This window comes from Spea bombifrons, chromosome 10, assembly GCF_027358695.1.
Source record: "Spea bombifrons isolate aSpeBom1 chromosome 10, aSpeBom1.2.pri, whole genome shotgun sequence".
NCBI classification, from domain to species: Eukaryota; Metazoa; Chordata; class Amphibia; order Anura; family Pelobatidae; genus Spea; species Spea bombifrons.
In genome coordinates, this window is record NC_071096.1 from 29,071,502 (window position 1) to 29,083,010 (window position 11,509).

General features: G+C 40.8%; 1 protein-coding gene across 1 annotated transcript; it reads right to left on the minus strand.

The window, feature by feature from the left end:
* Positions 1–2,168: 2,168 nt before the first annotated feature.
* On the minus strand, positions 2,169–7,826 carry ZDHHC1 (zinc finger DHHC-type containing 1). The gene is made up of 12 exons (XM_053449605.1): positions 7,755–7,826; positions 6,705–6,895; positions 6,342–6,563; positions 5,950–6,125; positions 5,627–5,728; positions 5,263–5,387; positions 4,267–4,425; positions 3,705–3,826; positions 3,528–3,610; positions 3,338–3,431; positions 2,745–2,856; positions 2,169–2,640 (listed from the first exon to the last, which is right to left on the minus strand). Exons 3-12 carry the CDS (start codon positions 6,561–6,563, stop codon positions 2,249–2,251), a joined length of 1,587 nt encoding a protein of 528 aa, XP_053305580.1. The 5' UTR covers positions 6,705–6,895; positions 7,755–7,826; the 3' UTR covers positions 2,169–2,248.
* Positions 7,827–11,509: the final 3,683 nt, after the last annotated feature.

Consider the following 11,509-nt stretch of genomic DNA (forward strand, 5'->3'; position numbering starts at 1 on the left):
TTCCATAGACCCAACCTGACTGGTTGGTAGAACTCGCGCTGTCTTTCTCTAAAGACGTCTTTTAACGGCTTGATGTTTCCTCCCATCATTTAGAACTTTAAGGTGAAGATTAAAGGCAGGCAATCATCATATTTCAATACAGTCATCATGCACAGTTCTGTATTTTTCCCACTTTGTTTGTATCTGGTTGCTAAGTGAGATTAAGAATAAGCTGGCAGTCTAATGCCTCTCATGATATAACCGAGTTTAGACATTTTAACAAGCATAGTTTTCTTCTCCTGTGTATAAAACGGAGTATTATGTGTCATCTTTTGTGCAGAGAAGATATTATATACAACCTTCTTAGCTTTTTTTGGATGAAATTGGGGCTTTGAAGATAAAGGTCCTTGCGTTGGACCAGCTAGTTTTATGCAGGAATGTCCGAAATCTACCATCTTTTATATCACTTGTTTTGGGTCTGTGGCAGACATACAGATGCGATCAGAGGGTGGAAGCGCAATTACCAGGGGTTCTAATAGGGAATGTGAAATCGTAATATGTAAGAAACAATTAATGAAAGGAGTTCTTTAGCTTGCTTTTGAAGTTATGAACAGCTGGAAGCTTGACGAATGTCTAGTGGACATGATACAGGGATAAGATATCATGGAGCTGTTAAGCCATTATGGATGGGGCATGTAGGAATAGAGCGGTGTATCAAAACGGGATGAGTTCTGAAAAGCCAAGAAGGAGGGTTTTGAAGGTGATGTGCTGTTTTATAGGAAGCCAAGGCATCTGTGCTAAAATGGGATTGAAAGGTGTTCTGGAGGAACACCCTCTGAGTGGAGGGTGGATTTTCTGGAGATATAGGTGAAGCTGAAAGAGCAATGAGTTCAGAGTTACAGTAGTCTAGATGGGAAATGATTAGTAGAGAGCACTTGGTATGGTCTAAAATCAGTTGTATGACGGTAAAAGCACATTTCTATCAACAGCATTGTTTGGTGTCACAATAGGAATGAAATAATACAAGAGAATACAGGGTCATAGATGATATAGGAAGAAATTGTATGTAGAATTGTTGCATCTGTAGTGTTGTATAAAAAAGCTTCAGCAATTTTAATGCATTTTAAGAGGTTTGCTGCTCTGCTGGGGTTTTTTAAATTACTTTTTGTGTTTACTTTCTTCTGTCCACGTTGCCAAACTGGCAGTTCTATGATAGGTTGTTTTAAATGGAGTTGCCAGTCCCCAATTTTAGTGCTTCATCTTTGGACTCCATAATATCGTCTGGTTATATATATATACCGTACTGGGTTGCTTGTCACTACTCAAACGTACGGGGTAAAAAAATGTCAGCACCTGCCTGTTGGTGCTACACTGCCCTCTTCTGGACGTCTGTTGCAGATTTAAATGCCTTCCCGGTGCCACCGGTGTGATCTATAGTCATAAAAACTTAGTTTTTGCAGATAAGACAAAACTAAATCATGCTGGAGTAATGGTGTGTGCGTGTACGCTGCATAAAGTGCTGAAAGAACAGCCTTTTCATTTCTTGTGTCTGATGTTTTGAAGAACTTTTCTGTGCCCCCCAAAACTTTGCATTGCTGTAACGCTCTGCAGAGTCGCTGGTCTCTGTCTTCTTCTGTGATAGTCTGGGCCTTGGGCGAAGCTCTGTTGTTGGTCTCCATACCTACATAGTAGTAGTACATTTTACATATTTGCCATATCTAACAGTCCTAAAAGTCTTTAATTATTTGATTGTTTTGAGAAGCCCTCTGTAGTAGTTAGAGGTGGGGAGGGAGCTTTAGTTTTTAGCATACCTGCTAATATTTAAAATGGGCTAAAAGGGGTATTTTTATTTTAGGTGCTATCATTTGGAATGGGGGTGACTAGGCAACCCTGGCACGTTAAGGCTCCTGCCTTAAAATCTGCTCTTGCAGAGGCAAATCGAGTAAACACGGGGCACTATCGGCCAGTTAAAAATGGAGTTTAACGTTTTTGTGACTTTTGACCTAGGCATTTTTTCGTTTATAAGTACACTTCCCGCTGTTCGTATTTGCATTATTACACTGTGATGCACTCATAATCAGCAAACATTTTTGGCAGTTCACCTTTAGTAGTAATAATAGTGATTTTTAACCTTAATTTTAACATTCCACTAGTTAAAAAAAAAAAAAAAAGAATAAAAAATCATGCCATTTCAAGTAAAAAAATGTATTCTGCATAAAACAACATCAACTGAGCTGGAACAGACAGCATCTCCGGACTGTCCTCTGCATTAATTGAGATCAAAAGGGCCACTGGGTAAAGGATCCCCACTTGTGTCACTAACAAAGATAGGGCTGGTATCTCGAAGCACCGCGAACTGTTGATGTTGAGGTACTGTCCACTGGTAGGTGGATTGTCCATGCTCATAATGGTGAGAAAAGTTTGGAACATTTGTGGGACTTGGCTGGCTAAAAAACATGTTGTTCATTGAAGAACTCCCGAGGTGGGTCTGGGCCACTGGGATCTCCTCCATTGAGTCCGCAGAGTCGGAATGATACTCCGCGGGTGGGCCGGAGGCTTGGACTGGCTGCATGCGCATGGGAACATAAACAGGCAAGGGCTGAGGTGGTAAAGCCGCATGTGGAGCACAAAGGCTGGGAGGCTCAGGAGAAACCGGAAGTTCTGAAATACACAAATGATTTCGAAGTATTTGTTCACTGTATTTTATATATTCACATCCAGGTATCTAAGGTGGGTCGCACAAAACGTTTCTGTATCATTCTTACCATTATTTGTCCGAGGGGGCAGGAGGTCAGGACGGGGCGGTTCCTCTTCAGAAGGTTGTTGAGCTACATCTGGTGACACTTTATTGGATTTTTTGGATTTTCTTTTCTTCTTCTATTAGCATGTTAAAGCAAATGAGAGTTACTGCTTTGCATATGTAACTGTTTCAAGAAGCCTAGCCACACCTAGCCTATTGAAGAGGAGGTGAGCTTTTTTCTTCTGGGCTTCTCTTGTTTCAAGAAAACTGAGGTTGTTTTAAAGTACAAATGAACCCCCTGGTCCAAAATAAATTACACGGCAAATGATTATTTTGCCACAAGCAGATAGCCCCATTCATTCCAACTTAGAACAGAAGTACTAAACACATGGTGGGATTGTTACAAATGTATCTGGCTACCATATTGGACTGGTTGCATTTTGTGGTGGAGTTTGTTGCTGTTGATGTTGAAAATATTATAATTTGGTGGAAAAAGACATTTTTATTATCTAATGTGTTGAGTATGTCTACTTTTTATAATTCTGTTCGGATGCACCGCTGTTTCCGTATAAACGTATAAGATATACTACTTAGCAGGAAGATGAAATGGATACAGACCTTGGTGTTTTTTCTCAATACTTTTGACGAGGGCTGATGGTCGACCCCGAGACCCCCATTCAAATTATCACCATCTTTGGGCAATATCGGGCAGCTAAACAGAATTATTGACAGTGAGACACTTGTAAACAGATTAGCAGCATAACATAAGGAGCTGACATTAATATATGAGAATGGAGCTTTCACTCACCCTCTATCCTGCAGACCTGATGTAAAGTCCTCTTTTTTTTCAACAGAGTTCTCATGCGATACGTCTTCGGCATTCGATATCTCCTAAGGAGCAAAATTGGATAAACCAAAATATGAAATCTGTCTTTATAGATACTATAAAATTCTTCACTTATTTAATTTATGGGGTTTATTATACCTGCATGTCGATCCGGCCTGTTGGAGGTGTGCTACCTTCTTCGAGCTGCCTCTCGCTTGATTTTATATCCTCGCTTTGCCGTCGGCGCATTATATAATCGTAGGTGCTTAGTCTGTTGTACACTGTGGAGTTAAGGACAAAACTGCACTGTGGCTTTATTGCTGTAACGTTTGTTCTGTTGAAGAAGAGCTGAAACTCTCAATCTTCTGTGTCTGCGTTACAACCTCAGACAAGACTCTTTGCCCTGCCACTCATCACTGCTGAGCGCCGGGATATGACATCAAATCCCGGCCCTCCACCTTGTGGTGCAACTCGGCACAGTCCTCCATGGCGTTAGTGTGTTGTTTGGGGAGATCGATAATCTCTCTTTTAACTGGCTTGCTGAACAGGCAGCATGGCCGCCCAAGAGGTCAACTGACTGTCTGCCGCTCTAGGCCGGAATACACAACTGTTTCTATGCTCTCCTCTGTTGTGTTCTTACTGTGTTTGTGTTTAAGGACAATCAGTAATATGTAAAAAAAAAAAAAAAAGTTGTATAGGTTTTCTGGTATACGATACGTACGGAGGTAGATGTGAAAGCAGAGCAGCTGCCCTATTAGAATGATAGTGATGAGTCCCGTAAAAGAAACGACGCCTGCGAGCACCAGTATGACTGGAGTCTGAGTTTCCACCGGGGCTGCTGGGGGAAAGACGTACCACACGTCACACCCGTTCTTAGCATCTAGAAAACAGAAATCACAGAAAAAGTCCAGAAATATCCAGTATAATTTACAATATCAAATAAAACTGTATTAGATCACAATAATAAAGACATCACAAGTCCATCTGATGTAATATTGTAGTCTGGTGCAGAAGAATGGGCTTAGGAAAAATGGTGAACAAAATAAATGCTGCTGAACGTTACCCACCATGTTCTTCTCATTCTTATTTTACATACCAGTAATCACAGCTATTACTACTACCCTGTACTCAAGGCTGGCCCTACCGCAGAGCAGAGTGGGGCAATTGCCCCAGGCAGCACTTTTGAAGAGGCGGCACTTTGCCACCCCAAGCGCCTTTTTTTTTTTTTATTATCAAAGCGGAGGAGAGAGAGGGGCGCTGAGTGGTTTTCACTTACCAAGTAGTCAGTACCCGCTCGGCGCCCCTCTCTCTCCTCTGCGAGCCCTCTAGCTCGGTCTCGGTGCCGGCTTGTAATGCTGAGCGCCGGAATATGACGTAATTTCCGACGCTCAGCAGTAAAGCAGCGCGCACCGTGGCAGAGAAGGGAGACTCGCCGCAGGACTGCTGAAAGGTAAGTGACGTACAATGGGGGGGGTAGATAATAGGCAGGGAGGGAGGGAGAGGAAGGGTAGTTAATGACCACGGGTGTCGGCAGGGGAGGGGGGCGTCATTTTAAACTTCGCCCCAGGCAGCATTATGTCTTGGGCCGGCCCTGCCTGTAATACTTTGTTTTTACAAATATTTGTAGTTTTGGCTGAGGGTTTTTAAGAACGTACACAGATCTGTAATGGCTTTCATCGAGATCTGTGGATTTATTTATTTTTAATTACAAACGGACCTTGATAGTAAATGTTGGATCTTAATAACTGCGGATTAATGAAGACGGCCGCAAATACAAACGATGAAACCCCAGTAAGGAGGAAGGTGCCAAGGAGCGCAGAGATGAGGCAGTTGAAAAACAACCTGTTGAAGACATAGAAAAAAAAACATCTTAGACTTCGCTTTAAGTTTAAAAGTTCAGATATGTGACATTTAAAAATGACTGACCCGGAATAAAACCCTGGTCAGAATAGCTATCTCAGATACATGCCAATTACGATTTAAAGAAAGAAAGAAAAATCAGTAGTTCTTTGCATTATATTGCTTTTAAGGAATGATTCTGTTAATCTAATTAGAATGTGACGGGATGGATACGTACGTACCAGTAATTTTTTCCACCCACGCAGTTGTTAAGCCACTTGCAGTGGTGATCAAAGCTGCTGACGCACTTATTGCATATACTGCAGTGTTTTGATTTGGAGCCGCTGCAAAGACAAGGTCAAAATGTGTTCCATCAATAACCTGGACTTCTGCAGAAGGACCAGAAGAACGTCTACCCCAGTATACCATATCATTATAAACTTAAAGGGACCGCCTTGCCAAGTAGAATGAGTATGAAGGTACTTTATGAGTGTCTTAACCCACCCATCTATGACATTTGTCGAGCCAACCCTGGAGCTGATCTTTGAAGATTTAAAGTACGTACACGTCCACCTCGCAGATGTAACAGTGCATGTTTTCGATGACGTGAGCATGTTTGCTGCGGTCAAAGGCTGGAAGGGGACCGGTGGAGTTCTTGGCACGAACGCTGTCATCAGCCGGGTCGATGGACACAGCCAGCAAGTGGACAACAAGGTGAAAAGCAAACAGGGCACCCGTACACTGCGAATGCGGCTAAGGTGCAATAACATCAAATGGCAACAACCGCTGCTCTTTTGATCGTGGATTTAAACTCCCCAAGCTATGTCAATTATTATTCAAATATTTAAAATACAGTCAAAATCACGTCAAGCCTAAATTTGGTTTAATTATTTAAGCTTTTGTTCGTTTGATTCGGATTCCCTGCTATGGCGTAACCATTCAACAAAAAAAGGATACAATGTAACCGGCCGCCAGCCAGTTTTGAGGCAGGAGGGGAAGGAGAACGCCAAATGCTACGATGGTGAAAAATATGTATGTGGTCCAAGCAACAAACTGCAAGGGGTGTGGAGGCCAGCTCCAACCATTCTTCCTCGAATGCTGCGAGGGTTCCGTGGTGGCATGACCACTCGGCTTCTGTAGCTGCTCCGACTTTGTAGACTGCTTCTTGCAAAGAGTCATCTAAGAAAATGTCAGCGGAATCAGAGCAAAGAACACTTATCAAGCCAGAATTTGAAGCGTAAATTCACCCATATGTTATTCATAAGGGACTCTGTAGCCCTACAGCCACACGGCCACCATTAGCACCAGACTCAAACTCACCAGAGGTTAACCAGCCTATAAGGCCGGTTGCTGGAAGCTCCTGATAGGAATTCAGTAACTATTGTCCATGACCGCTATTAAGTCAATTGGTTTAGAGGATCTCATGCAGTTTCTGGCATGGTCTACGAGGAGAGAGGTTCCGGGCTCAAAGCCCGCACCTCCGTTCAGGTTTTGAAATGTCCCATAAGAGCCTAAAAGAGAGTGAATAAAAGTTGTAATTTTAGAAACAAAAAGCATCACATCTCACGTTTTCCTACTGACAGTATTCTCACTATGACAGTTTTCTAGATCTGTGCTCCTCAAGTGTGGCCAACATGTAACTAATGGTCTAGAACACTGGTCTAGAACACTGCAGAATGCCGATGTTTGTATGAGTACTAGCAATATTTCTCCTTAGTATCAAAAATACATCATTTCTGCAAAGACGGGCAAACTTAAAAAAAAACACGATTTACTGAACAACAGCGATGGCAACGACATGTAACAAAATTGTAGGCTTTTTAAGTATTAAAAGATAAAATAAAGGTGCCGGCAAAAAAAAAAAAGATAATATGCATATTGCAGGTACGTAAGAGAAATACAGTTGGGTTCTATTCTCTGAATTTTGTTGATAAACAATGTTGCTCGTTTACAGTCAACAAGAGCAAACATTTTGAATCCCAGCAGGAAAAATGTAGGATCCATGGCAACCGTATATGACATTACGCGGGTGCGTGTACATCAACAAAAATGGGGCTGAAATAGAGTTTTTAATAAACACACGGATTTTAGGTGCTTAAACTTTAGTAGCTTTTAACCCCTGGTTTCTGGGAGATCTCTGACATACAATTGTGTATAGATCCACGGTGTGTACTACATATACACTATATATACATTAGTAAACACAATTCACTTACAACATCATTACTGCTAAACACCAAATCCCAAGCCTGACTTCTGCTGCTGTGCAATGACTGTATCACACACTACATACACAATACACACATATACGCACGGACACACACACGTATTCCGGCGAGATCACACACACACTCGAAAAAGTATCTTTACCTCCGCAGTCTCTTGTGTTCATAGAGAGGTCACTAGCAACAGTGCATACATGGGCTGTACACAAAGAGGAGGGGACGGCTGCTGGATCCAGTACAGTGTCTGAGAAGGATCAAATTCAGCAAAACCACTTTGACTTTTGTTACCGATGAGATGGAAGCTGATTTACTCCCAGCTCTCCGCTCTGGAGTATAATCACTGTCTTTTATATTTCTATTTCATTGTATGTATGTATTTAATCTGTGTTTAATCGTGTATGTATGTTTAAATGTATGTATACATATATATAGCTATATATATATATATATATATATATATATATATATATATATATATATATATATATATGTGTGTGTCAGTCTCTGATTGCTATAGAGTAACAATTAGAAAAGCTGAAGGGGGCATATTTGTATCTCTTTTTGACTTTGTGGGTTATTCGGTGGTATTTATGTAAGTGGTTAGACATATTTATTTGTTGATATGGTTAGTTTTGTAAACATGTTTTGCTTACACACATTGCTGGAAGATTTAGGGCTTCAAAACAGTAGGTATTAATATTAAAACCACAGTACAGCTAATTTGTTGTAAATTCCCAGAATCCTTTTTTTCTGCTGCTAAAACATAGAGTTTGATGGCAGATCCGACCCATTTAGCCCACCTAATCTGCCTTTTTTCTTGATGAAAAGACTCAAAACTTAATCAGTCTTTGTCTTCAGAAGTCATAGGCCTGTCCCATTCATATTTAAATTCCCCCATTGTATTAACATCTACTACCTCTGCTGGGTGGCTGTTCCACTTGCACACTTCTCTTAGTAAAGTTAAACTCAACTGACTACACAAACATAGCCTCATACTTCTCAACTGTCTCAAGTTGGGAGATGACCTGTTTTCTAGGTGCAAAACAAGATTAAAATTGTGTAAATACACAGCATAATGTGAGCCCAGAATAAATAGTAAATTGTAGACTTTGTCTCCCTCTAGTGGTCACATGAATACATACATAAAGATGCAGTGAGATAGGGGTTAATGATATGGCCTCTTCTCCCCATAATCCAGGCAATGGCTACACTGGCAAACAAAAGCCTCAAAGGCTTTTTTTTTAATTTGCTGTTCATTACACTTGGGCACCAGGGGGCTCTTCGTGTTCGTCATCGTGCTCGTCGGGGAAAAAAATCTTCGATTCTTCGTGGTTGTGAGTCTTTGCCTACATTTTGCCGGCACTGTATTCTGTTCTACGTTCCTTCGGAACTCTTCGCGCTCGTTTTCATGTTCGCCCGAACATGATTATTGCCACTAGGAGGTGCTTTAAGCATTCCTCTTTCTAGTGCTAAGCCAAAGTAAACCAGTAGAAGGAAATGTTTTTTTTCTGTTTACTTAATGATGTTGGTTTTGTATCGAGCATATATATATCGAGCACATGGTTATTTCCTGGGCAAATATAAAATCTCTCAATATCTTTCTTGTCCAGGGAAGAGCACTCATTTCAGTTTTTGGCTAAGAATTTTAAATGACGAGTTCTGGGGTAAAGCATTCTGTACAGGAACCAAGCTTTCTGTACTGGGTCTGGATTATAGGACACTTGAAGATGTTATATATAGTGTCTCCGTTCAGGAGGTAGGAATGGCACAGAACCACTAAACGCAGATTTGGATATGGAAGTGGATGGCGCACCAACTGTTGTTTCAACACCAGGCAAATCCGCTAGTTTTGTAACAACTTGGTTGTAGCTCTAAATAAACTTGTTGTAATACAGACATACAGAGTTGATGTAATTGATGGCTGATGATATAATACATACTGATCTCTGAATTATATTTAAATAATATAAATATATTCTATATATATATATATATATATTTCTCAAGAATCCACCAAGAAGGGAGAAGATGCCTAAATATTTTTGGCATGTAGCTGAAGGTTATTAGAAAAGATGGGATTCAATCATCGACAAACATCTGGACCACCATGTAAATCAGATGTATCTAATTCCAGTCCTTAAGGAACTCAATCAACACAGGGTTTAAGGATGATGCATGGCCTGATTACATCTTCATTAGAGGGATCCTGAAAGCTTGGCAGGTTTTCAGCCTTGATTCCCAGATTGATAACCATAGCCCAACATGGAATTTAACTGAAGCTTTGATGTAGGAATAGTGTTTTATATCTTAACATTTCCAGATTAAAACAGCTTTTTACTGTTTTAGACGTGGCACAATATGGCATCGCACTTATAGACCAGAATGTTTAACGCCAATCGCCCTTCAAAAGTACATTTTTCGCTATTTGTGCCCATTTGAAAGTAAATCCTATGTTTTATAATTGCCAACATTCCCTGCTAGCTTTTTAAGAGGTATTTATTATATCACTGTAATGTATGTATGCATACCCAACAGTCTCTGGTATTCAGGAGACAAGCCGAGCCACTGTCCTGCTTTTGTGGTCAGTGGAGATCATGGTTTGGTTGTTACGATCCTATGATCTCATGTAAGATGGTTGATCACAACTCTGGCCCTGCCTGCTTCTTTTGGACACCTTTAATGTCGGGAGCATTCATTTAATAATGTAAGCTTCATACGTCACAATTAGGTTTACCTGTGTCTTAAAAAATAGGGCTACCTTGGTCTACTAAATGGCAAGAACGCCTTGTCTGCTAGTGCCAGTAATCCCATTCACCGTAAGATACATGGCGATGGGTCGAGGTTCATCAAGGTAAGAGAAGTCTCTCCCAGTGAAGAGGTACATGAAGACCAAGGAATGTTGTCTAAAGGTTTGGTTAATGAAGTAGAAATTCCTTTCCCAATCTCGTCTTCTTAGCAACTGCATCTGCATCTCATCAGCTTTCTTATACTTACCCTATCGATACAGACAGCTGATGGAAGACGAGAGTCGGTGTTTCTGCCATGATGTCCCACCACAGTTGGCATCATATGGTGCTCCACTGCTCGCTGTACGATACTGGGTTGGAAGCAAGCAGTTTAAACCCCAGCTTGTGTTTTGGGTGGGAAGCATCTGCTTGCGTGTTACAATGAAATCTAAATTAGGACGTTCTTTGGGAACAGCTGATTTGAGGGCTGGATTTGTATTTATTTTTACGTTTACCCCTGTGTTCTGTGCCTGTGTAAAACTACCATTGTTAAGTTGAGGGTTGCTTTTCTTCTTGTTTCTGATCTATCGCAGTGTGAATATTAAGCTTTGTTCAGACTCTAGACTCGTTTTTATATCCCACATTCAATTGTAAGCAGTTGTATTTCCATTTTTCACTGGACAAGACAAAAGGTTTAGAAAACCCGGCCATTCTAAAATTAAACTCAAATGGTCTGCGTGTGTTGGTTTTTCGGTTGTTTGGCAACGGGTTCCACGTTCTGTTCATTTAAGGACAGCGCGGTAATGTTTATCCTTGTGGTTTATGTGAAGACATTGTATTAGCCCAAATAGGAACAGATACATCTAGCACAAGAGAAAAAAAAAAAGTACATTTTTTGTTGATCAGCGGTTTACTGGATTAGGAAGGGTTTAAGATATATGTAGCCTACAGGACTAAAGTTTCTTCCCAAGCATAAATTAAAGGAACAAAACCATTCAAATCTGGTACTAATTGAAATCTTTGAGGCTTATTCACTAAAGGAAGAGCTGTCAGGAGACTTTGCAGGAGAACCGTGCTCTTAGGTCTCCCAATTCACTATTCTTTATGAATGGCCATCGTTAGCATGTTATGGCCCTACATAATGCATAAATCAACGCGTAAAGACACTTTCAAG